Source organism: Zalophus californianus, chromosome 2, assembly GCF_009762305.2.
Source record: "Zalophus californianus isolate mZalCal1 chromosome 2, mZalCal1.pri.v2, whole genome shotgun sequence".
NCBI lineage: Eukaryota > Metazoa > Chordata > Mammalia > Carnivora > Otariidae > Zalophus > Zalophus californianus.
In genome coordinates this window covers 84,695,205-84,722,559 of record NC_045596.1, presented here as the reverse complement: position 1 = coordinate 84,722,559, position 27,355 = coordinate 84,695,205, and the positions used below count along the sequence as shown (strand labels likewise).

Here is a 27,355-nt window from a genome sequence, read left to right as displayed (position 1 = left end):
CAAAGGAGATCAAGCACATTTAGAGATGCAGGTGAATTCTGCTTTCATGCTTCTCACAAAGTCAAGACCAGATTTAGTGAAGGATCCATATCCATATACCCAAGGATGCCAGAACTACTAATTTTCTGGTTTCATTCTCTTTTAGACAGGAAACATCAGTCCACCACACTAGTTTTTGGAAGCAGGGTGGAGAGGACTGCATCGGAAAGCAACCTTTTCTCTTTGGGAGTCCTTGAGGAATCTCTTACCTATGGTTCATTTGATATAAGTGATGATTCCCCCGTGTTATTTGGTCATAACTGTCTCCTGCCTCGGCCACTGATTCCCCATGTTTCACTCTCCTCTGGGGTCCCCTCACTCCAGGAGGGTCTTTGGAAGAAGCTCCACTCAAGGAGGACCGATCCAGCTTCCTTTCAGTTAGTGTACATCTAGCCCATAAGAAATAACGAAGGAACTAATGGCCAAGTTTACGATTGATAACTTCATTTTGTAAGTTTCCTTTTAAAAGTTGTTTTATTTTTATTAAAATAGCATGTGCACATATTTTACAAATCAAGTAGTGCTAAAAAGCTTAAAACAAAAACAGCAGTTCCCTTATGCCCTCTACCCTTTATCTACTACTCACTCCCACTCCTCAGAGACAGCCACTTTCAAATCTCTTAACTTGTAATGTGGGCACTGAGCATGTTTCCAGCTAATAGATGCACAAATTTCTACAGGATTAGGTTGTTATCATTAGGTTGGTTGGTTGTTGCAGTCTGAAGAAGCCAAAGTTGGCAGTAAGATAAAGGGATTAGCTATTTTTTAGGGGTTCCCTGGGATTTGCTTCTACTTTCAGTTAACTCTCCAACAGTTTCTCATAAAATGACAGGTTATCTCACAAAGAGATCAAATTACAAACCTATTAAGAAAAAACTGAAAAACAATTAAGAGTACACTCTGGCAAAAAGCTCAATGTTTGACTGTGGCAAGTGCTACTATTAGGTTTTCAAATAAACGCATTCCGTGATTATTCTGGGTACCAAGAAAATTCATGTTGTTCCCATGCATATATTTGCAAATGTATTTCAAAATAACTTTCAAAAACTAATGCAGTCATACTTACAATACTTAAGAGAAACATACATAACAGTAAGGTTAAACCACGGTGTTTTACTGGTGAGCAAATCTTACACTTCACCAAATTAAATAAATATTTTATTTTAAAAGGTCAGTGTATCCTCTGGTACTAAGACATACACATTAAAGATTGTAAAAGTCAAAGAAGCCAAAAAACAAATACATGAAAATCGTAATCAAAACAATCATTCTTACCCACCATGCAAATGTAAAAGTATGTGCCCCACATGGTCATTTGTTCTGCTAATTACATATGCAATGCCCTTTATGGATCCTGGAATGAAATGATGTGGTTCTCAATATTACTGGTATACACATATTCCAGAGATTACATTTCAGAGACAGCTCTAGGCCTGAAAAAAAGATTATGTTATTAGGGCCCATTCTAGTTACAGTATATCAATTAAACATTTTCAAGAAGACAGTTACTTCATGCATATTTTCAGCTACTTCTCTCAGTACAGAAAGAAGATGAAATTTGATAGGTGATAAGGAATATTCACTCAACAACTTTAGATAATTATTTTAGAGTGATTCTTCTTTTTGTTATTTCATAGCCTTTTTTTCTGAAATAGAGACTAATTCCTGAAGCAGTGTCCTGGAGAAGACTGAAGAGGACAGACTCAGGGTGTAAACAGAAGAATCCACCTCAGTCTCTCAGAGGTGACAAACACCTCATTCTCCGGAAGTGTGTGAAAATAGAATTGGTGGGATATGGGTCAACTGGAGGATAGTCTGCAAGGGTTGAAGAGCTGGGAGGTGAGACATCTTGCCTGGTTTCTCAGCAAGGATGAGGGTGGGACCCAGGCATGAGGAGAGAGAGGGAGGTTTGGAACTGTCACTAAGGGAAAGAGGAAGGATGCTCATCAAGGACAAGGGAGGAAAAGTCAGCCAGCCCATGAAATTTTTATTATTGAGGCCTAGAAGTAGCAGCTTTAAGTGCAAGGTTTGCTTTCTGGCCGGAAAGAAGAGAATGGATTTTGGTGGACTACCGTATCCTTCTCCGCAGCACTGAGACTACCTGAGATATCCTCTGCAAGCTGCATGGCTTTGCCCACCCCCTCACTCATTCCTCTTCTATCTGACACACATCCAAACTCAACTTTAATAAGTTTCTCTTTTTATGAAGACGTCATAGACTTACTGAAGCTGACAGGAATCCTAGAAATTCTCTCAGCCAATTTCCTCATTTTGTGGATGAGAAAATGGTAAATCACATAGTTAACGATTTTCTGGTGTTGTGGCATAGCCTATAAACGGTGGAGATGGACTGACCCAGGTCAGTGCTACTTCCACACAAATCCCACATAACCATGATTAAAAGAAAAAGGATACTATGTTTGTGATCATTACAAATAGTTATAGCAAAATTAAAGATAAGACTTATGCTTTGGAAATTAAACGTATCTAGTAAAGAAAAAAGTATTCTTGTTGAAGATAATAGTATGGTATAAATATATATTGTAATTAATTTTATATGAAATGCATAAAATAAATGAAGACAGGGGAATAATTTGAATTGATGCATATTTCTAGTCTCAGGAGCTTCTCTGAATCCTAAAATGTGTGCCACACTCAAGAACTGCAAAACACTCAAGGCTATGCCACGCTTTTGGAAGATGTACAGTGCCCTCTGCAGCTTCTGCAGAAATTAACACAGTTTGGGGGAAGGGGGGAACAGTAACTTAAATATCAACATGGAAGTGTGTGCAATTAACATGCCTCAAAAATTCACTTTACCTTCCAAAACTGAATGAAAATATTTATGTAAAGATCACATTTTTAGCAAAGTGCGCCATAGCATGTACAGCAGGTATTTTTGTAAAAGGATATGCAATATATGAAAAGAAATATACGTGCACATCTATAGATTAATTTGAGGATAACACTCTAGGAAATGGCAAAATTGCCTTTGGGATGACAATGGCACCCTGGGGATCAGATGTGCCAAGAAGGTTTATTTTTCACTGTGATTCTTCATGTACTACTTAAATGTTTTCATCACGTGCATGTATTAATCTTCCAGGTAAGAAAAAAAAAATTAATCAATAAATGTTCTAAGTACCTTTTAGAAAGGATATGCATCCAGGGCTCCTGGGTGGCTCAGTTGGTTAAGCAACTGCTTTCGGCTCAGGTCATGATCCTGGAGTCCCGGGATCGGGTCCCATGTCGGGCTCCCTGCTCAGCGGGGAGTCTGCTTCTCCCTCTGACCCTCCTCCCTCTCATGCTCTCTGTCTCTCTCATTCTCTCTCTTGCAAATAAATAAAATTTAAAAAGAAGAAAGGATATGCATCCAAATCTTAAGCCACTCTCTCCAGAAGTTCTATAACTTCAAACAAGTTGTTCAATCTGTTAAAAAACAAACAAAAAGGTCCAAAATAAAGTTATTTATGTCAAGCCTCACATCACCAAACTGAGACTTAATTACTGTTTCAGCTCTCCCAGAAATGGACTCCATCAATCAGGAATCACCTAATCTGCACGAGTTTGGTGATATACCTGATAAACCCCTCCTATCCCCTAAAGGAAAGTAACTTTTCAATAATTGACCTGCTTTTTTTTGCCTAGTATGACTTCCTTATTCTCATTCCTTTCTGCCTATAAAAGTCTCAGTTTGTACACCTCCTTAGGGCTCCTTTCTGTTAGATTGGATGCTGCCCAATTTGAATCAATTTTTGCTCAAATAAACTTAAAATTTTTAATATGCCTCAGTTTATCTTTTAACAAATCTCTTTGCCTTCCCTGATCACTCACATTAAAACATAGCTTCATTCACTGTTTTATCTTATTAGATACAGCCTAGCATCTTTAAATTTAAAGTAGTCTATACTATTTAACCAAAACCAGTCATGGATGAGTAGACTATTTTACATAGAGTTTGTATCTATTAACTAATTTCTTAAAGTTGAGAAAAACAATATTCATTAATTAACATATTAATGATAATGAAGTAAAATACAATGAAAGGTAGGTCTATTTTCTAACACACTCCTCCCCTCCAAAGATTAGTTGTCCTCTGTGCAGCTTTCCAGAAATTATGTTAATAAGTATTTATGAAGTGATTGAATAAGCAATTTCTTATTTTATTTTATTATGTTATGTTAATCACCGTACATTACATCATTAGTTTTTGATGTAGTGTTCCATGATTAATTGTTTGTGTATAACACCCAGTGCTCCATTCAGTATGTGCCTTCTTTAATACCCATCACCAGGCTAACCCATCCCCCTAACCCCTTCCCCTCTAGAACCCTCAGTTTGTTTCTCAGAGTCCATAGTCTCTCATGGTTCGACTCCCCCTCTGACTCCCCCCCTTCATTTTTCCCCTCCTACTATCTTCTTCTTCTTTTTTTTTTTTTTACATATAATGTATTATTTGTTTCAGAGCTACAGGTCTGTGATTTAACAGACTTACACAATTCACAGCACTCACCATAGCACATACCCTCCCCAATGTCTATCACCCAGCCACCCCATCCCTCCCACCCCCCACCACTCCAGCAACCCTCAGTTTGTTTCCTGAGATTAAGAATTCCTCATATCAGTGAGGTCATATGATACTTGTCTTTCTCTGATTGACTTATTTCGCTCAGCATAATACCCTCCAGTTCCATCCACGTCGTTCCAAATGGCAAGATTTCATTCCTTTTGATGGCTGCATAATATTCCATTGTATATACATTCCACATCTTCTTTATCCATTCATCTGTCGATGGACATCTTGGCTCTTTCCATAGTTTGGCTACTGTGGACATTCCTGCTATAAACACCAGGGTATATGTACCCCTTTGGATCCCTACATTTATATCTTTAGGGCAAATACCCAGTAGTGCAATTGCTGGGTCATAGGGCAGCTCTATTTTCAACTTTTTGAGGAACCTCCATACTGTTTTCAAGAATGGTTGCACCAGCTTGCATTCCCACCAATAGTGTAGGAGGGTTCCCCTTTCTCCGCATTCCCGCCAACATCTGTCTTTTTCTGACTTGTTAACTTTAGCCATTCTGAATGGTGTGAGGGGGTATCTCATTGAGGCTTTGATTTGGATTTCCCTGGCACCGAGCGATGTTGAGCACTTTTTCATGTGTCTGTTGGCCATTTGGATGTCTTCTTTGGAAAAATGTCTGTTCATGTCTTCCGCCCATTTCTTGATTGGATCATTTGTTCTTTCAGTGTTGAGTTTCATGAGTCCTTTATAGATTTTGGATACTAGCCCTTTATCTGATATGTCATTTGCAAATATCTTCTCCTATTCTGTTGGTTGTCTTTTGGTTTGTTCAACTGTTTCCTTTGCTGTGCAAAAGCTTTTCTTCTTGATGAAGTCCCAATAGTTCATTTTTGCCCTTGCTTCCCTTGCCTTTGGTGATGTTTCTAGGAAGAAGTTGCTGTGGCTGAGGTCAAACAGGTTGCTGCCTGTGTTCTCCTTTAGGATTTTGATGGACTCCTGTCTCACATTTAGGTCTTTCAACCATTTGGGGTCTATTTTTGTGTGTAGTGTAAGAAAATGGTCCAGTTTCATTCGTCTGCATGTGGCTGTCCAATTTTCCCAATACCATTTGTTGAAGAGACTGTCTTGTTTCCATTGGACATTCCTTCCTGCTTTGTCGAAGATTATTGACTATAGAGTTGAAGGTCCATTTCAGGGCTCTCTATTCTCTTCCACTGATCTATGTGTCTGTTTTTGTGCCAGTACCATACTGTCTTGATGATGACAGCTTTGTAAACAGCTTGAAGTCCGGAATTGTGATGGCACCAGCTTTTCTTTTCTTTTCTTTTTCAATATTCCTCTGACTATTCGGGGTCTTTTCTGGTTCCATACAAATTTTAGGTTTATTTGTTCCATTTCCTTGACAAAAGTGGATGGTATTTTGACAGGGATTGCACTGAATGTGTAGATCACTCTAGGTAGCATTGACATCTTCACAATATTTGTTCTTCTAATCCATGAGCACGGAACGTTTTTCCATTTCTTTGTGTCTTCCTCATTTTCTTTCATGAGTATTTTATAGTTTTCTGAATACAGATTATTTGACTCTTTGGTTAGATTTATTCCTAGGTATCTTATGGTTTTGGGTACAATTGTGAATGGGCTCAACTTCTTAATTTCTCTTTCTTCTGTCTTGTTGTTGGTGTATAGAAATGCCACTGATTTCTGTGCATTGATTTTATATCCTGCCACTTTATTGAATTCCTGTATGAGTTCTAGCAGCTTTAGGGTGGAGTCTTTTGGGTTTTCCACATAAAGTATCAAATCATCTGCAAAGAGTGAGAGTTTGACTTCTTCTTTGCCGATTCGGATGCCTTTGATTTCCTTTTGTTGTCTGACTGCTGTGGCTAGGACTTCTAATACTATGTTGAATAGCAGTGGTGACAGTGGACATCCCTGCCATGTTCCTGACCTTAGAGGGAAAGCTCTCAGTTTCTCCCCATTGAGAATGATATTTGCTGTGGGTTTTTCATAGATGGTTTTTATGCGATTGAGGTATGTACCCTCTATCCCTATACTCTGAAAAGCTTTGATCAAGAAAGGATGCTGTACTTTGTCAAATGCTTTTCTGCATCTATTGAGAGGATCGTATGGTTCTTATTCTTTCTTTTATTAATGTATTGTATCGTATTGATTGATTTGTGGATGTTGAACCAACCTTGCAGCACAGGGATAAACCCCACTTGGTCTTGGTGAGTAATCCTTTTAATGTACTATTGGATCCTATTGGCTAGTATTTTGGTGAGAATTTTTGCATCCATGTTCATCAAGGGTATTGGTTTGTAATTCTCCTTTTTGATGGGGTCTTTGGTTTGGGGATCAAGGTAATGGTGGCCTCATAAAACGAGTTTGGAAGTTTTCCTTCCATTTCTATTTTTTGGAACAGTTTCAGAAGAATAGGTATTTATTCTTCTTTAAATGTTTGGTAGAATTCCCCTGGGAAGACATCTGGTCCTGGGCTTTTGTTCATTGGGAGATTTTTTATTACTGCTTCAATTTCCTTAGTGGTTATGGGTCTGTTCAGGTTTTCTATTTCTTCCTGGTTCAGTTTTGGTAGTTGATACATCTCTAGGAATGCATCCATTTCTTCCAGGTTATCTAATTTGCTGGCATAGAGTTGCTCATAATATGATCTTATAATTGTTTGTATTTCTTTGGTGTTGGTTGTGATCTCTCCTCTTTCATTCATGGTTTTGTTTATTTGGGTCACTGCTAAGTCTGGCCAGGGGTTTATCAATCTTGTTAATTCTTTCAAAAAACCAGCTCCTAGTTTCGTTGATCTGTTCTACTGTTCTTTTGGTTTCTATTTCATTGATTTCCTCTCTGATATTTATTATTTCTCTTCTCCTGCTGGGTTTAGGTGCTATTTGCTGTTCTTTCTCCAGCTCCTTTAGGTGTAGGGTTAGGTTGTGTATTTGAGACCTTTCTTGTTTCTTGAGAAAGGCTTGTATTGCTATACACGTTCCTCTTAGGACTGCCTTTGCTGCATCCCAAAGATTTTGAACAGTTGTGTTTTCATTTTCATTTTGTTTCCATGAATTTTTTAATTCTTCTTTAATTTCCTGGTTGACCCATTCATTCTTTAGTAAGATGCTTTTTAGCCTCCATGTATTTGAGTTCTTTCCAACTTTCCTCTTGTGATTGAGTTCTAGATTCAAAGCACTGTGGTCTGAAAATATGCAGGGAATGATCCCAATCTTTTGTTACTGGTTGAGACCTGATTTGTGACCTAGGATGTGATCTATTCTGGAGAATGTTCCATGGGCACTAGAGAAGAATGTGTATTCTTTTGCTCTGGGATGGAATGTTCTGAATCTATCTGTGAAGTCCATTTGGTCCAGTGTGTCATTTAAAGTCTTTATTTCCTTGTTGATCTTTTGCTTAGATGATATGCCCATTTCAGTACTATTACTGTATTGTTGTCAATGTGTTTCTTTGCTTTCATTATTAATTGGCTGCTCCCATGTTGGGGGCATAGATATTTACAATTGTTAGATCTTCTTGTTGGATAGACCCTCTAAGTAGGATATGTGTCCTTCCTCATCTCTTTTTAGTCTTTGGTTTAAAATCTAATTTGTCTGATATAAGGATTGCCACCCCAGCTTTCTTTTGGTGTCCATTAACATGGTAAATGGTTTTTCACCCCCTCACTTTCAATATGGGGGTGTCTTTGGGTCTAAAATGAGTCCCTTGCTGACAGCATATCGATGGGTCTTGTTTTTTAATCCAATCTGATAGCCTGTGTCTTTTGATTGGGGCATTTAGCCCGTTTACATTCAGGGTAACTACTGAAAGATATGAATTTAGTGCCATTGTATTGCCTGTAAGGTGACTGTTACTGTATATTGCCTGTGTTCCTTTCTGGTCTATGTTACTTTTAGGCCCTCTCTTTGCTTAGAGGACCCCTTTCAATATTTCTTATAGGAATGGTTTCATGTTTGCAAATTCCTTTAGTTTTTTGTTTGTCCTGGAAGCTTCTTATCTCTCCTTCTATTTTTAATGACAGCCTAGCTGGATATAGTATTCTTGGCTGCATATTTTTCTCATTTAGTGCTCTGAGGATATCATGCCAGTCCTTTCTGGCCTGCCAGGTCTCTGTGGATAGGTCTGTTGCCAATCTAATGTTTCTACCATATTAGGTTACAGATCTCTTATCCCATGCTGCTTTCAGGAGTTTCTCTTTGTGTCTGAGACTCGTAAGTTTTACTATTAGATGTCAGGGTGTTGACCTATTTTTATTGATTTTGAGAGGGGTTCTCTGTGCCTCCTGGATTTTGATGCCTGTTTCCTTCCCCAAATTAGGAAGTTCTCTGCTATAATTTGCTCCAATATACTTTCTGCCCCTCTCTCTCTTTCTTCTTCTGGGATCCCAATTATCTTAATATTGTTTTGTCTTATGGTATTACTTATCTCTCAAATTCTGCCCTCGTGATCCAGTAGTTGCTTATCTCTCTTTTTCTCAGCTTCTTTATTCTCCATCATTTGGTCTATCACTAAATCTCTCTTCTGCCTTCTTTATCCTAGCAGTTAGAGCCTGCATTGCTGATTGCCCTCCTTAATAGCTTTTTTTATTTTGACTTGGTTAGATTTTAGTTCTTTTATTTCCCCAGAAAGGGTTTCTCTAATATCTTCCATGCTTTTTTCAAGCCCAGCTAGTATCTCTAAAATCGTCATTCTGAACTCTAGTTCCGACATCTTACTAATGTCCTTATTGATTAGGTCCCTGGCAGTCAGTACTGCCTCTTGTTCTTTTTGTTGAGGTGATTTTTTCCATCTTGTTTTTTTGTCCAGAGGAGAATAGATGAATGAGAGAACAAAATGCTAACAGGGTAACAACAACCACAGAAAAATATACACTAAACAAATCAGAAGAAACCTGAAACCTGAGGAAAAGAAAGGGAAAGAAAAAAAAAGATAAACAAACAACAACAACAACAAAACAATATGATCAAATATGATCAGGCTGGTGCATAGATCAGTGCCACACACTAGATTTTGGGTGTATTTTGGTCTGTTAGAAGAAAGTGCCTCCCAAAATTTTAAAGAAAGAAAAGCTTATACATGTACAAAAATGAGGGTAAATATGATGAAGGGATGGAATATGACTGTAAACATGAAAATTATAAAAGATTTTATAAAAGAAATTGGTAAGATAAGAAGTTGACTGAAAAAAGAAGGAAGAGAAATTTAAAAAAAAAGGGGGGGAGAGAATGTGATCAGGGAGGAGACTAGAACAAAGCCATATACTAGAGATTTAGGGTATATTTTGGTCTTATAGAAGAAACCGTATCCCAAAATTTTAAAGAGAGAACTTATATATATATATATATATTATATATATATATATATATATAACAAATAAGGTTAACTACTATGAAGGGATAGAATATGACTCTAAAAATAAAAAATAAAAAAAGATTTTTTAAAAAAGGGATTAAGATGTTGGTTGGAAAAGGGAAAAAGAAATATTCAAAAAAAGAAAAAAGAAAAGAAAAAGAAAGTTAAAAAAAATTAACTTTGAAAGACTAAAGAATCATGGGAAAAAAGCCATGAATTCTATGTGCAGTATTCCCCTAGCGCTGGAGTTCTGCCGTTCTCATTGATCGGTAAACTTGGTCTTGACTGGTGGTTCTTGCTGATCTTCTTGGGGAGGGACCTATTGCCGTGGTTCCCAAAAGTCTCTGCCGGAGGCAGAATTGCCCCGCCCTTGTCGGTCTGGGCTAAGCAATCTGCTCGGGTTTGCTCTCAGGAGCTTTTGTTCCCTGCAAGCTTTCGGTACAGCTTTGGAGGACGAGAGTGAAAATGGTGGCCTCCCAATCTCCGCCCCGGAGGAGCCGAGAACTTGGGGCCCCACTCCTCAGTGCACCCCCAGAGAAAAGCAGTCAATCACTCCCATCTCCCCAGTCTCCAGCCGCACTCCGTGCTCACCCGGCCTGTGACCCAGCATTTCTATCTCTGGCACCTGACCCCGTGTGGAGTCTCCAAACCTAGCAGATCCCTGTGGTGTGCTCCCGCGCCACTCCTCCCCAGGGAGGAAGGGGAGTCTCCCCAGATCTGCCGCTTGTTGGGTCCCTGCTGGAGGAGCAGTGGCCCAACTGGGCCACAGATCACGGTTTATGGCAACCCCGAGCTGAGAGCCCACTCCTCGGCTCCGTCTCTGCAGCCGGCTTCCCGGCTCTGATACCTAGGAGCTCTGCCACACTCAGGCACCCCAAGTCTTTCTGTGACCCCGAGGGCCCTGAGACCACACTGTCCCAGCGAGGTTTCCACCCCCCGCTTAGCCACTGGAGTGACATCCCTCAGTGGAGGCGACTTCTAAAAGTTCCGATTTTGTGCTCTGCTGCTCTATCACTTGCCAGAAGTGGCCGATGAAGGCCCCCTCTCCCGCGATCTATCTTCCCGAATATCGCCTCGGATTCACTTCTCCACACGTCCTACCTTCCAGAAAGTGGTCGCTTTTCTGTTCAGAGAGTTGCTGCTATTCTTTTCTTCAATCTCCTGTTGAGTTCGTAGGTGTTCAGAATGGTTTGATCCCTATCCAGCTGAATTCCTGGTACCAGACGAAATCCAGGTCTCCTACTCCTCCCACATCTTGCTCCTCCCCCTCCTGAATAAGCAATTTTGTCTTACTAGAAAGAGACACTAAATCTCTTTCTAGGTGCAGGGGGTAAGGGATAAACAAAAACGAAGTTGCTAACTTCATAGAGCTGACACTCTAGTGGGAGGAGACAAATAATATGTACATAAATTGATACATACATACATTTCTGGAAGTTATAAGTCATCTTTTAAAAGAAGAGTAAAGAAAGAAGTTGCAGACAAGAGAGTTGCTATTTTATAGAGAGAGAGAGAGTTCTGAGAAGGTGACCTCTGAGCAGATACTAGATTAAATGGAAGAAGGAAAACATGGATATCTATGGTAAGAGCCTACCAGGCAGAGAACAGCCACTGCAAAGGCCTTTAGAGGGTGCCTGTCCAGTATTTAAGAAACTGTCAAGAGACCATTGTGGCTGTAGTGGAGACAGCAAAGAAAGAGAGTAGTAGAGGGTAAGGCCAGATGGTTAACAAGGGACAATATCATGGCAGGGAAACAGCTGAGACTAGGGTCTTATTTGAGAAAAATCAGGGTTGTGGGTGGCACTGGGGGTCTTAAGAGAGAATTAATATGACCTAACATATCTTTAAAGGTTCACTAAAATTGCTGTGTTGTGAATAAACTGGTAGTGGGGGTGGGCAAAGGTAGACACATAGAGATGAGTTCGGTGAGAGATAAGGTATTTTGGACCTGATAGGTAGCAGAAGTTGTGATAAATGGTCATATTCTAGAATATTCTCAAGGTAGCCCCAACAGAATTTTCAGGCACACCAAATCTGAGAGAAAAGAGGTAGTTGTGGTCTGGGTAACTGGAAGGGTGGACTTGCCATCAACTGAGAAGTGGAAAACTGCAGATCCACTAGGTTTTGAGGAGAAGATCACGAATTTGGTATTAGACATTTTAAGTTTGCAATATCTATTAGATATCCAAGATGGAAGAAATTAAGGCATATGTTTGCTAAAGACCAGTCTATTAGAGAAGGGGAAATGAGGACATCAGACAGAGAGAAGTTAAGCAGGAAGGGGCAGGATCTAATGCAAACATGGAGAAATTTTCAGAGTGGAGGACAGACAGTTGTTCACCTACTTACAATCTGGGAGATGAGTTAAATGGGCACAGACAAGTAGGTGGGTAACCAGGTTGGTAGGAATCAGTGTAAAGTTTCTGCTAGCTGCTTCTATTTTCATAGTGAAGTAGAAAAGAAAATCTTGTTTCAATAAATTAGTGAATCCCTTTCTACTCCCCTGCTTAAAACCTTCCATCCACTTTCCCTCACCATTGGAATAACAGCCAAACATTTTATCACAGCCCACAAGGCTGCACAGGACCCGGCTCTCACCTATCTTTCTCCATTGCCTAAAATGTTTCAGCCACAGGGGTCTTATTTTCATGCCTCAGACATGTACAAGACAAACTCATACAAACCTTGGGTTCTCTGACTGGGATCCTCTGTCTGGGACAAGTAAAAGAGGTACCCTACCCTCCCAAGTTTGGCTAATTCTTGTCATATAGGTCTCACCTGAGGAGTCCCCTCCTCAGGCCTTTCTTGAGCATCCCATCTAAAGGGGTACCTCCTCTTATCAAAAGTTAGTTTACTTACATGTTACTGTCCACTTCTTCCCACAAATGTGTTTCATGAGAAACTAGCACCCCCAGCCCACCCCCACTTTCTCGTTCTCTCTCCTCTGACCTGCTGTTAACTTTTCTTCTCAATATTCATTACCACTGTATATTTATTTGGGCATTATCCATCTCCAATAAGAGAGTAATAGCTATATCTGGCACACAGTAGGTGCTCATGAGTATTTGCTAATGATCGTATTTTATAAAATTAAATGAAAAAAATGCAGGTAGAGCATACAACAGAGCAGTTGGCACACAGTAAATCTCAATAAATGTTAGCTGCTACAATGATGACAACAAAGACTAGCATGGCCATAATCACAAGCACAACTATGAAAGGCAAATCCTCTGTGCCCTTGAACCAATCCCCTTTCTGTTGTCAGAGGCTTTCTCTCATTAACTGTACGTCCCTTCTTCCTCTTTACAGGCTCCTTCCCTTCCACTAAATATGTGCAATATTTTACTACCATTTTTAAGAAATCAGTTAAAAATATACTTTTCTTAACACTGTCTTATCTGGCACAGCCAAGTATCATCTCAGTGTAGCCACAAAAAAAGGAGTAGTCTATACTAGCTCACAGCTGGTTAAGCAAATCTTGAATGATCAAACTCATTGTTATTTACTGTTTTTTTCTATTAACTAGTTTCTTCAAGTTGAACAAAACTATTGCATGGTTAAAATACTAATAATTATAAAATATTATACAATGGAAGGTAAATCTATTAATCTAACTCAGTCTTTCCACTCCAAGGAAATCAGGTATAGTCTGTGTATCTTTCCAGAAATTATGTATGCATATCCAGACATATAAATATCCTTTGAAATATCAAACAGGATCATATTGGGCACATAATTCCACACCTTGGGTTTCTTTCAGTTAATGAAACACTTTGAATGGCTTTCTAAAGTTCACATTAAGAGCTATATTATTCTTTGTACTGGCTACATAACATTTCATTGTATTGATAAAATGCCATCTATTTAACTAGTCTCATATTTATTATTTATCAGCATTTAACATGTTTTCAGCCATTTGCTATTGTAAACAATGTTGCAAACCATATACATATATCCTTGCACAGTCCTTCAAATATGTATAAATAAAATCTTAAAAGCAGAATTGCCTGAATAAAAGGCACATGTGCCTTCAGTTTTTTACTGATATTGCCAAATTACCTTCTAAAATAGTTTTATTAAATCACCAGAATTTTCTACTCCTCTAAATAATAAAGTTATTAGTAACTGCAGATTTTTGGTGAAGGAAAAGGAATAATTCCTGAAGCTCCTCAAATCAACTAAGAAAGGGAATGAAATCATTCCTAAAGAAAATGTTAACACTTTACCATGATACATATTTTTAAAAAAGAAACCAGCACTATTTCTGGGAAAGAATTATTTTCCCACTTTTGCTAATAAAAGTTCACCTCACTACTCAGAGTTTTTCCAGTCCTCAATAATTCTTTTTCTAAAACAACCTCTTAGGAACTCACAGCCAATGGAAACAGGAGTTGAAAGAAAAAGGAAAACATAAAACTCAGTTTCTAAGGAGCACAACAAGATTCTTAAGTTTCGGAGCAGTTCAGTGACTTTAAATTCTTACCGTTAGAGATGTTTTTAATTAAAAAAAAAACTTAGTGGATTCTTTAAAGGTTTCAACTCTTGCTGGTGAAAACAACAATTCTCTGCCTTATTTTTCCTACAGATTGCAAACTCTTTTAGGGTGAGGTGGAGGACGGAGTTTGTAACTGCTTCCTGCATTGCAGTCGCTTTTCGCGGATAATAGTTGTCCCTGCTCTAGCCAAAATAGCCGCTCTACGCCTGCTTCCCGCAACCCCTCTCTGTGACTCCCTACCCGGCTCTCCTCCACATCCTTTAACCCCCCCCCTTTATCCGTGGACGCGCCTCCGGCCTCGCGCCCTCCCCCCCCCCGCGCTGGGCTCAGTGGAACAATCCATGACGTCATGAGGCCGCGGCTCAATCAGACGCAGCGTTTGGGAAATTTTAAACTTAAAGGCGGGGCGGCCCGTGCTCTCTGAGGCCGAGAAGGTAGAGCGTCTGCGCCAGTTCTCTGGGGTCTAGCCTGGCAGGATGGCAGAGGAAGGGGCTGTCGCGGTCTGCGTGCGGGTCCGGCCGCTCAACAACAGGTAGGTAGGCCAGACCGAGACCAGGACCCCGCTGCGGGCCTCCGGTGCGGGCCTGAGCCGGAGAGTCCCGGCTGCTCCTTCCCGGTTCCGCTGCTTGGTATCTCCGCCCCTTACAGATAGGTTTTGCGTCCCTCTCTGTAAGTGACGGAGAAGGATCGGAAGATCTAGAAGATACTTTCCATCTGTAGGAGTCTCTTAAACGTATAACTCAGGCTGGCAAACGTTAAAGACCTTGACGCCGGCCCTGCACTGCCTTTCTCCATCTGAGCCTCCCCACCCCACCCCACCCCATTCCTTAAAGGAAGTCGTATCGGATAATTCTTACAGGCACTCATCACAGTTGGTCATTTTGCACTTAACTGCCTCTCCCTCTTCACTATATATTCCTTGAGAGCAAGGACTAGTCTGTCTTATTGCATTGTATTCCTAGGCACTCAAGACTTCATTCAGTCAATGACTGAATTCAACATCCAGAACGTTGAATGGCTGATATTTATTAATCCTGATTTTTTTTTTTTTTTTAGTACAGTGTCCACTACTAAACAGACACTACCATCGTTGCCTCTGTCGGATTCACATTCTAGGAGAGCAGACAGGAAATAAAGTAAAAAATATAGAATGTTAAGTTGACATAATGTTAGGGGAGTAATAAATGCTGTAGAGAAAAAGCAGAAAGGGGAAGAAATGAAGTCTTTGCTTCTCTAGTCTCTGGCCCTCACTCCAGAATACTAATATATTTTGTGTTTGAGAAATAACTGTTAAATATCACAAGGTGTTTAATAAATGACAATATCAAAATGAGGAATTTCCTACATTTAAAGGGCTCATTATCTAATGCATTAGAAAACAGTTATATAAACCATTACAATACATGGTAACAAGTGTTATGATAGGTGCAGAGTGTTTGCTAGAGGAGTCATTAAGCCCTCTGAGATGACACCAGGGACAGGGCTGGTGTCAGAATGAAAAAATAGTTAAATTACTTAATGGGAAGGTAAGTCAAGGTATTCCAGACACAGAGGGGCTGCATTTCTTATTTTGAAAGAGAACTTCAGGTAGCTGTATGGAGTTAGATATATATCAGAATTTAGAGCAAGATAACGTTGAAGAGAAATAAACATGATCCAAGTCTAGTGTGCCATATTAAGAATTTCAGATGGTTTTTTAAAGTTTTGAGCAAGAGGAACATGATCAGAGTTGCATTTTGAATGTATCTTTTCAGCAACCAGTACTGGGTAGGTGGGTGGAAATGAAGAACTTTACAAGGAAATTCCCATGAGAAGGCAGGAGATCACTGACCCCCCACTTAAAAGTGTTGACCCCTTAAAGGCAGATTTTCCAAATTTCTAATACATAGTATAAGTCGATATTGTCTTTTAAAATATTCTTCAGAAGATGGAATCTTTTATCTGTCATATAACATGACTTCCATGGCCAGTTATACTAAAATGCAGTGTTTTTATTCTTTCAGAGAAGAAGCTCTTGGAGGAGATACCCAAGTTTACTGGAAAACTGACAATAATGCTATCTATCAAGTTGATGGCAGTAAATCCTTCAATTTTGGTAGGTTTATAATAGCATCAAAAATTAATCTGTTATCCTTTTCCTATTAGGAGTATAAAAGTCTTATCAATAATACTGGATTTGTCATTAAAGATCAGACTAAACCTATAAACTGCTTCAGTGGAAACTTTAAAAAATTGTTCATCCATCATGTATGGTAAGTAAGATAATAAATTGATATTTAAAATGAAGTTATAGGAGAGCCTGGGTGGCTCAGTCAGTTAAGCATCTGCCTTCAGCTCAAGTCATGATCCCGGAGTTCTGGGATCAAGCCCTACTTCGGGCTCCCTGCTCAGCAGGGAGTCTTCTTTTCCCTCAGCAGGGTGCCCCTCACCCTGCTTGTGCTGTCTGTCTCTCTCTCAGATAAATAAATAAAATCTTTTTAAAAAAATAATAAATAAAATGAAGTTATAATCATAGTGCCATATGGTTGAAACTAATACTTCTTCCTCTTATTCATTAGTTTATTTGTGGCCCAAACCCCATAAGCCTAAAATATGTTGCTTCATGTCAAGTCATCTTTAAGATCTTTCTTTCAATTTCGTATATATTTTCCACCATTATTTTTTTTATTTTATTATGGTATGTTAATCACCATACATTACATCATTAGTTTTTGATGTAGTGTTCCATGATTCATTGTGTGCGTATAACACCCAGTGCTCCATGCAATACGTGCCCTCTTTAATACCCATCACCAGGCTAACCCATCCCCCCACCCCCTTCCCCTCTAGAACCCTCAGTTTGTTTCTCAGAGTCCATAGTCTCTCATGGTTCATCTTTTAAGAAAATTCTTTAAAGAATATATAGTAAAGATATTCCTTCTTTGTGTGCTGGAATAGAGCAGAGACCTACCCCAGCTTTTGTGAAACTTATATGGTGAGAGAGGCTTTAAATGAGTAATCACACTTGTGTTGACATATGCTTTATGAGAGTTTATAGCGGATCTAACTGGTCTATGTGTCTAAAAGGATACCAGTGACACTGGGACCTGCAGGATGAGTGAGAGCTAATTAGGACACAGGACATGCAGACCCTAAAGGTTGACTAGGCTGATTTGTGTGTTGATTTAATATGGATGTACTGCTGACAATGTGCCAGACATTGTTCTAAGCATGTCATACAGATTAACTCATTAATCCTCCTAACAAGCTTATACTGTAGGTACCTTTCTATTTCAGTGAGGAACTGAAATAGGCCTGGAGTCACACAGCCAGCAAATGGAAGAGTCAAGCTCCAAATCCAGCCACACTAGCATGCTGCCACTTAGGCACCTCAGAAAAACAGTGAGGTCCTCTCAACAACTTGAGGAGTAAGAATGGCTAGGTTGTTGAACTAGTATTAAACTAGAAAGCCATCATAAAAGGTTTTGGAGCAAAGATCTGTAAAAGAGAAAACAATTTCTGGTAAAGGACTGTTTTAGAGCATTAACATAATTTTTAAAAAGGTAAAACAGTATATCCCAGAGATTATAAAACCAAGAGTGAGGGATACAGAGACATTCAGACACATGATCTGTAGGTTCTCAGTAGCTATGTATGCCCATAGAAGATTTAGATTTATCCACCCATCTAAAGCAAATGGCATGAAGATTTGGATCATCCTACCATCTCTCCTTGCTCTGAAATCATAACCCCTAAGCAGCTTTCAGATGGCACTTTTGTTTCCATTTAGTTCTGCCAACAGGGCAGTTGTATGGTCAGAATGCAAACAGTCTGACCACTGAATTTCTTGTTGCAGGTGGATCCATTTCCTTCCTGATTTACAAATCCATTTCTTATGAGATTTTTACTATGAGGCCACCATTGAAAGAGTAGTCCATTTTTAATGTGCTAATTATGCTAACAAAAGCAGAGAACCACATCCTAGACTAGTGAACTCATCAGCACAAATGCTACTGTAAACCCAGCCTCCTTTAGCAGCCAGCCAGCTAGTCATTTCCTGTAACCTTTCAGCTTTGTTCAGGTCTCCTCTTCCATATGTGTCCATTTCTTAGTTTAGTTTGAGCTAGGCCTTCTTGTCAAATATGTTATAAACTTTAAAATTTCTCAGAGCATAGTAATAGTTCACATTTCCTAAGTATTAACCATATGTTCATAATAATTCTATGAGGAAGAGAATACATATCCATTTTACAGATTAGGTAATTGAGGCACAGAGACGTCAATCTCCTTGCCCAAAGTCACACAGCTTATAAGTGGTAGAACCAGATTTGCAGACGGTCTGATTCTATACGCCTGAATTCAGCCGCTATGCCCTACTGCCTCTTAAAAGCACATAGGATAGTTGAGAAGTCTGACTTGTATTTTTTCTTTGTGAGGACCAACACATCTCACCTTATAGAGAAGTATCTTTTCAAAGGACCAATAAGTTGAAAAGAATATTGTGTCCTAAATATTTTATCTTACCATATCCTGACAATTTTATTTCTTTGGACAACTACTAAGAAAGAAAACAAAGTTGATTTGTTTGATTTAACCTCTGTGTGTATGTGTGTGGTTTTTTTTTTTTAGATCGTGTCTTTCACAGTAATGAAACTACTAAAAATGTGTATGAAGAAATAGCAGTACCAATCATAGATTCTGCCATACAAGGCTACAATGGTTTGTATTCACTGTAGAGATATTTTAGTATTGGTTCTCTTTTCAAGTGTTGATAGTTTTACACCCTATAGATTCATTTTTAATCTTTGCATGTGTGTGTGTTTTGTTTTTACAGGTACCATATTTGCCTATGGTCAGACTGCTTCAGGAAAAACGTACACCATGATGGGTTCAGAGGATTATTTGGGAGTAATACCCAGGGCAATTCATGACATTTTCCAGAAAATTAAAAAGGTAAATACCTTAGCTAAATTTCTGGTATATACAGGTAAAAGTAGTAATAGTCTCTTGTAATGATGAAAGGAAGTAGGTTTATAGTTATATCTTCATTAGCCATGGGTAAAGAAGGCATAACATAGATTCACTTTTTCCCCCACAAACTTACTTTGTAGAGCTTAAAGTTCTTTCAGTCTTCCCCTTGAATCCTGAAACAACTAATCACACCAAAAAGTGAGTGTTAAGGAACAGGAAAATCTTTCAGGAATGCTTAGCTCCTCCTTGCCTTTGTTTACCTACAAGTGATTATTAAGGAGCAGAGAAAAGTAGAGGTAGAGAAGAGGCCAGAATAAACAACCTAAGAGTTGGTTTTAGGTTTATTTTTTCATTATTTTTTCATTTTAATGATTTTTAATGTCCTTATTTGAACATTCGTTGGTAGGGTTTTATTTTGAGTTTAGAGAGTTGGACTGGGTGTTCTCCTAATTATTTGATACTATACTTTTCATTATTCCTGAAACATATTTTTATATTTTTGTGTTTATCATCAATATAAAACCATATGAGGTTTTGTTTCTTGTTTGCTTTGCAAAGATAATTTCTAGAATATTTTAATATTTAATATTAGCACATAGGTATTCAATATTAGGTTTTCACAAATGGATGATCTCTGATGTTTTTACACTTTTTTTTTTCTTCCAGTTTCCTGACAGGGAGTTTCTCTTACGTGTGTCTTACATGGAGATATATAATGAAACCATTACAGACTTACTCTGTGACACTCAAAAAATGAAGCCTTTAGTAATTCGGGAAGACTTCAGTGTGAGTAACAGAGTTGAAGTAGCTCTAAAAATAGACTTGCTTATTGGGGTTATTATTCTTGAACATTTCCCTTTAATTTCTATATTTCTCCTGTTTGTATGGTTTATTTTTTCTTAAGTGTTTATAAAGACAGCATATGAGCAATATGTATAGTTTTTAAACATTGACAGCTATAATATTTTGGTATAAGTGCCTTAAAAAAAAGCAAGATGGAAGTATCAGGTTAGAATTTGCTGTGCTTTGGTATAGGAAATAAATTGTACATATTATAGGTTTGCTTGTTATTTTCATACATTTTCCACTTATAACTTCCACAAATGAGTTCTGTAATAGTTGACACCTTCTTTTGAGATTCACACTTTTTAATGACTTCTTCTCTACTCTTATAATTAAACTTGTTTCAGAGGAATGTGTATGTGGCTGATCTCACAGAAGAAGTTGTTTATACATCAGAAATGGCTTTGAAATGGATCACCAAAGGAGAAAGTAAGACTTTATACTGTATTTCCCCAAAACACTTGTAAAAACTATTCAGTTAAATGTATTTGGCTTCAAATCACACTTTTCACTCTTAAAAATAAAAGTTAATGTTTTTCTTTGGATTTTAATGTATACAGCTGAAATATGACTTACTTTTTACAGAGAATAGACATTATGGAATTACAAAAATGAATCAAAGAAGCAGTCGCTCTCATACTATTTTTAGGATGGTAGGTAACTCTCTGTTTGGCCTTTCCAATTAAAAATGCACTAATTTTTTACAAGTTTTCTTTTCTGTCTAGATTTTGGAAAGTAGAGAGAAAGGAGAACCTTCCAATTGTGAAGGATCTGTCAAAGTGTCCCATTTGGTGAGTATTGATGGACCATGGTACTGTACCATATGGGCCAAAGCATAATTTAATTTGGCTGCTGGATGTTTGGTTTCATAAGAACTGTTAACTGAACTAAACAGGCAAAAACATGTATAAATTGGTAGTTTAGTCTCATTTGTGGACATGAGATTACTAGCTAAAACATAGGAAGAATTCAGAGGGTCTTTCTTCCTGTTATGTTATGGTTGCCTCTCCTAAAATTTAGATTGAAGGACTTTTCCTAACCAGAGTTCTTGGGGGAAGGCTTTCCATATGCATTTAAGAGTTAGAGTGTTCTTGGAATGGGGGTGGGGACTGTTCGGTTTGTTGTTGTTGTTGTTTTGTCTCAACCAATAGAATTGAGACCAGGAGATCAACAAAAACTAGCTCGGACTGTTAAATAGTAAATCACATTATTCAAGTATATTCTTAAATATAATAAGAAAATGTTTTATATTATACACGTAGTGTTTTAGACTATAAATCCCTTGAAGGGAAGAGTGATAATCTTATTCATCTTTATAGCCTCAACACATTATGCATAGTTTATGTTCAATACCTGTTTGTTAAACAGTGAATATATACATTATGCAAACTTTCCTTTCTCCACATAAAAAAAACCTCCCATTTCCTTCTTGCTGTACTGTATCATTTCTCTCTCTTTTTCTGTACTTCTTTCCTGTTCCTTGCCAATATTCTCTGTCTTCATGGTCTAAGTTTTTTAGCTTCATCTAGGATATGACTGAAGATTATTCTATTTGATTTGAAAACTTCAGGGAAAAAATAATAAATCTATAATATGTTTTTTCACTTTCAGATTTGAAAAATCAGAGTCTTAATTAAATATCTAATTCAGTTCACCTCAGTTATTTCACTGTACCAGCGTAAAATTTATTTTAGTATACTGGTCTTTGATTTAGCAACAACAAAAACACAAAACCTAACTTCTGTTTTGCTTTCTAAACCCAGTCTGTGATATTTCACTACAATTTTAACGTTTCTCTTAATTTATTTTTAATACTCTTGACATATTCAGTGATCCATTTGGTGACTTTTTCCATATTCTTTGATGCTCTATCATCTAGGGACTATAGATACCATCTGGTTCAACCCTTCACCTTCCCACTTACTCTAAGTATCTTCTTGGAAAGAAGTGTTCCCCAAAAAAGTCATTTTCTGGCTCTTTGGAAGTGGCCTTTATTTATTTATTTTTTTAAGTGTGTTTTGATCTTTCTGGTTCATAATATCTAGCTTCTTTCAGTTCTGCTCCTTCTCTATACCCTTTGTGGCTTCTTTTTCCTACCTTCCTATCAAAAACATAGGAGTGTTGTGGCCTTTCTTACTTCCTGTGTTTGCCCCCAGGCATTCTGTTATCATTTCTGTATTGATGACAATCAGACATTTATTTTATCTAGAGTCTCTGAGTTCTAATTCATGTCTTTGTAAAGATGATTATAATTGTGTGTCGCGCTGTTATTTCAAACTTCAGTGTGTCTAAAACAAAATTAATTTCTTCCTATCATAGTGAATATTCCTTCTTTCCAGTAGTACCAGCGTTATCCTGGTCACTTAGGTCAGACCCATGTCAATTCTGCCTCATCTTTTTCTGCCTTCCCCTTTTGTCCAGTCATTAATATTTCCTATTCAACATTCCCATGGGTGTCACACTCATTTAGGTTCTCATCTCTTGAATTACTGTATCATTCTCCTAGACCTGGCCCCAAGACTCTGGTCTTCCTTTCTGCAGTCTGTTTGCAGATTTCTAATTTTTCTATTGTTACTAAGTACAGCTCGTGTTGTGTCTCCAATTTTAACCAACCTAACTTCACTTCCTTCTACTCCACGTGAGCTCCTCTCTTATACATAAATTGGGCCTCTTGGTGTCTTTGAACACTGATACTTGTTCCATCTTTATTCCTTAATTCATGCTGCCTTCCTCACCATTTTGCCCCTTTATTATGTATCTAGGTCTTCGTAATAAAGATACCATACAAGAAAGATTAGACTTTGAGTATTTTAGGGAAAGTAGTGTCTAGATAGGACATAATTAAAGCAGGAGTACATAAGTACTGCCCATCCCTGAAGGTGTCTACAGAGAGACAGAATTTAAATCTCTGACTTTGTTTTAATGCATTAAGAATATTTGCTGAGGCTTCATCATGTTCTGAGCATAGTACGGCTCTGAGATTAAAAGACTAAAGAAAACATCCCTCCCCCACTTACTGTCTCCACGGCTACCTCCCTAGCCCAGGCCACCATCACCTCTCAGTCAGATTCCTGTAGGAGCCTCCTGACTGGACTCCCTGCTACCACTCTTGCCCCTCTCCAGTCCAGGAGCCAGAAAGTTAAATCAAGATATGACTGTCACTCTCTTGCTTAAACCCTTTCCCATCGCATTTAGAAAATCCAGAGTTCTTACTCTTCCTTACAGTGCCCTGCACAGTCTGACCCCTATCTACTTCTCTTACCCTATATTGTCCCATCTCTACTTCACCAACCCTGCCATGCTGCCCTTTCTATTTTTTGAATACACCAAGCTCATTTCTGCTTTGTGATTGAGTGTACAGGCTATTCTTTCTATCTAGAGTATGGTTCCCTTGATCTTTGCATGGCTGGCCCCCTCTTCTCTGTCATTCCCGATCCTAGCTTAACGGGAGGGCTTTCCTACCGCCTGGTCCAAAGAACCTGCTCTGTACCTTCTTCTTTCCTCTTCTGGCACTCTCCTTAAATTATCTATATTACACTTACCATGATGTGTTTCTTATGTGTCTTTTCCTCATTTCTCATGAATGTCCTCCTCTCCCCAGCCTGCCCCATATGGAATAAAAGCTCTGTGAGAGCAGAGAACTTATTTGTCTGGTTCACTGTCATATCCCTAGCACCTAACACACTGCCTGGAGCATGACGGGCAGTCACTTTTTTGTCAGTAATATTTGTGAAATGAGGAGGCCCATGCTTTTAAAGATGCTACGGTGTAGTCACAGACACAAATGACTAACTCAGCACAGGAAGTGCTAAAGAATAAGTCATATCTTTAAAGACCGCTGGGTACATGACTGAAAGAGCAGTTCATTCAAGTGTGGGAGAGGAAGGATAAAGGTGGCAAAGTTTTAGTAGGAAGGTAACAATCATCTTTGGTCCTGAATAAGGAATAGGGGCAGACTAGAACATTAGGACTGATTAAACAAAGGGAATGGCAAAAGGTAGCTCTTGGAAGCATAAAAATACGTGAGGCATTTAGGGCATAGCGAGTAGGTCAGCTAGAATTCTGAGTAATGGGTCGATTTACAGCTGGAGCAACATAAGTGCCAGATTGTAAAGAATCATATTCACCAGTAAGGTTTTGAACTTTGTGTAGGAAATGGAGAGGCTATTCTGACAGCATTATGGAGGATATATTATAAAGAAGGAACAAGGTATATAGATCAATCTGACTCAGAAAGGGGAAAGCCTAAACAGTGGAATGAAAGACAAGCATCCAAATGGGGTATGCAAATAGATTGTGTGTTAAAAATTGTTCTTTCAGTAGTTGGGTTTTTTTAGTTCAAGTTACCCTTCCTAAAGGTTTATTTTCATCTACCTTACAGAATTTGGTTGACCTTGCAGGCAGTGAAAGAGCTGCTCAAACAGGCGCTGAAGGTAATGGAAACTCATAAATGTATTGGTCTCAATGTCATCTTGTTCTTTTACAGAATAAAAAAAAAAAGTGCTACCTTGCACTTTAGAAACTAATAAAGATAGTAATTTTGTGATGAAAGTCCTTAACATAAAAAGCAGCATATGGGGGTGCCTGGGTGGCTCAGTCGGTTGGGTGTCCAACTTTAGATTTTGGTTTAGGTCATGATCTCATGGTTGTGAGATCAAGCCTTGTGTTAGGCTCCCGCTGGGCATGGAGCCTGCTTGAGATTTTCTCTCTCCCTCCCTTCACCCCTCTCGTGTTCTCTCTCTCTCTCTCTCAAAATTTCAAAAAAAAATTTTTTTTAAGTTCATTTAAAAGCAGCTCCTATATCTGGCAAATTAGGCTACTATAGCATCAAAAGCTAAACTGTGCAGTTGATAGGATTGCATAGCTGCAAAGCTTATGAGAGCCCCATGAAAACCAGATTTTCATAATTAGTAAGGAAATTCAGAAAGGTGGTGGAGTACAAAATTAATATACAGACATTAACTCATAATACAAACAACAACCAGTTCGAATATTTAGTGTACAAAAAGAGTCCATCCATTTACAATAATGACTTAAGAGATCTAATACCTAGGTAGATACTCAACAAAAATTACCCAAGACCAAAATAAAGAAAACTTTAAAACAGACCTAAAGGACATAATCAAATACTTAAACAAATGGAAAAGCATACTTAGACAGGAAGTTTTGAAATCATGAAGATGTCAGACCTTTCTATGTCAATTTCCTACAGCCTGACACAGAGACACTCATCTGCGCATGACCTATATCCACCAAACTGGTGCATCCTGCAACCTGTGGACAAGAAATACATGCTGGTGTTTTAAGCTGGCATGTTAAGCAGCAATATTACAGCAGCAGCTGAATCATGCACCTGTGAAATAACAGCTGTCCAAAACTATTTGTAGTACTTTTTGTATATGTGGGGGATTGAAAACCTACATGTCCCTCAGTAGGGTGCTGAGTGAATAAATTCTGATACATCCATACAGTGGAATTTTATGCTATAAAAAAGAATGAAAAACACCAGTGTTTACTGATAGGATATATTGCCAAGTAAAAAAAGAAGCAAAGTACAGATTAGCATATATAATGTGCTACTATTTGTGTAAAAAGGAAAAGGAAGAAATAAATGTATGTGAACTTGTATTCGTAAAAATCTCTACAAGAGTCGACTAGTAAAAGTGGTTTCCTGGTAGGAGGATAGGAACTGTTCGAATGGAGCATAAGAGTAGGAGAGAGCTTTTCAGTGTACTTTTGTGTGTGTGTGTGTGATATATGAGCCATATGAGCATATTAGCTTAAAAATTAGAACTTTGTTGGTTGTGAGTCTACAGGAATGAATTTGGTTGTTAAGTCTATAGTTGCCTATATTTGGAGGTTTGGAAAAAAACAGATTTGAATTGAGGAGTTAGACAGGCTCTTTTAGGAAATGAACTTTTCTTCCCTTTGATTTTATTTTTCCTTAGCCATCTGTTTCTTTTTGCTCTTCCTCTCAGGTGATAACATTTCTAGTTTACTTAATAGGTCAGAGAAATAGGGAGAGAGCTCCTTTTACTAGTGGCATTGAAAATGGGCTCAGATCCAATCCAAAGCACAGACTTTACCATCTGACCCTTTAATTTCTAATTTCTTTTATAACTTACTGATAAATAAGTTCATCATCTAGTACAGAGGTCAACTTTCATTTTCATATTTGCCTAATAAATGCAGGTGTGCGACTCAAGGAAGGCTGTAATATAAATAGAAGTTTATTTATTTTGGGACAAGTGATCAAGAAACTTAGTGATGGACAAGTTGGGTAAGTTTATTCCATTGTCCATTTACTTATTGATGCTTATATTTTGCGTGAGGTTGAAAATTGTAATACTTCAGTAACACTCAAATAATGTACTGATTTCTTCCCTGTATTAAAAAGCTTTTGTGATTCTGTGAGCATGCCTAGCTTCTTAGACATATGACTGTGACCTACTAAATTTACTTTTTATCTTAAATATGATATAGTTAGTAGTTTTGATCTGCCTCAGGTAACCTGTAAAGAATTAATTTTTAAACTGTAGCTAATTTAAGGTTCTGCATTAAAAACCAACCACTGTTGTTGTATAAAAATTCTTACTATTTTTTTCCTTAAACCCCTTTCTCACTAAGTGGTTTCATAAATTATCGAGATAGTAAATTAACACGAATTCTCCAGAATTCCTTGGGAGGAAATGCAAAGACACGTATTATCTGCACAATTACTCCAGTGTCTTTTGATGAAACCCTTACTACTCTACAGGTGAGTTTGATTTTTATTTCAATATGGGGGAAAATCGTCTTTAAGCAGAAAAAATTACCCACTAAAATTAGGTATCTTTTTTTTAATGACATAACATACCTGTTGCAATAAAACTGATGTATTGCCTACTAAATAGTATTCCTTTATTTTCCAAAATTTCAATCATTCATATCCCAACTCCATAATTTTTGCCACATCCAACACTGTCATACTATTTTTCTTAAAAAAAAAAAACTCACTTTTTCTACTTATTGTAGAAGGAAACTTTGTCTCAGTCCCATGAATGAAAAATTAGTATCATTTTCAACAAATACCTGTGTGTGTTTATAACAAAGTAACTCTTGAACTCCTGCTATCTGATTGTTGTTT

The 27,355-nt window shown here is 38.1% G+C and overlaps 1 protein-coding gene across 7 annotated transcripts in view; it reads left to right on the top strand.

The window, feature by feature from the left end:
* Nucleotides 1–14,839: 14,839 nt before the first annotated feature.
* Nucleotides 14,840–27,355, top strand: part of CENPE (centromere protein E) — an 82,618-nt gene continuing 70,102 nt past the window's right edge. For 5 of the 7 annotated variants that reach the window (XM_027598512.1, XM_027598509.1, XM_027598510.1 and 2 more), the window contains exons 1-11: nt 14,840–14,968; nt 16,440–16,531; nt 19,045–19,134; nt 19,250–19,368; nt 20,053–20,172; nt 20,577–20,658; nt 20,815–20,882; nt 20,955–21,020; nt 24,611–24,662; nt 26,422–26,509; nt 26,857–26,986. In XM_027598512.1, the coding sequence (XP_027454313.1) occupies nt 14,913–14,968; nt 16,440–16,531; nt 19,045–19,134; nt 19,250–19,368; nt 20,053–20,172; nt 20,577–20,658; nt 20,815–20,882; nt 20,955–21,020; nt 24,611–24,662; nt 26,422–26,509; nt 26,857–26,986 (963 nt within the window). In that variant the 5' untranslated portion in view covers nt 14,840–14,912. The remainder of the gene's footprint in view (nt 14,969–16,439; nt 16,532–19,044; nt 19,135–19,249; nt 19,369–20,052; nt 20,173–20,576; nt 20,659–20,814; nt 20,883–20,954; nt 21,021–24,610; nt 24,663–26,421; nt 26,510–26,856; nt 26,987–27,355) is intronic. The other 2 variants (XM_027598508.1, XM_027598511.1) reach the window with 2 other exon arrangements.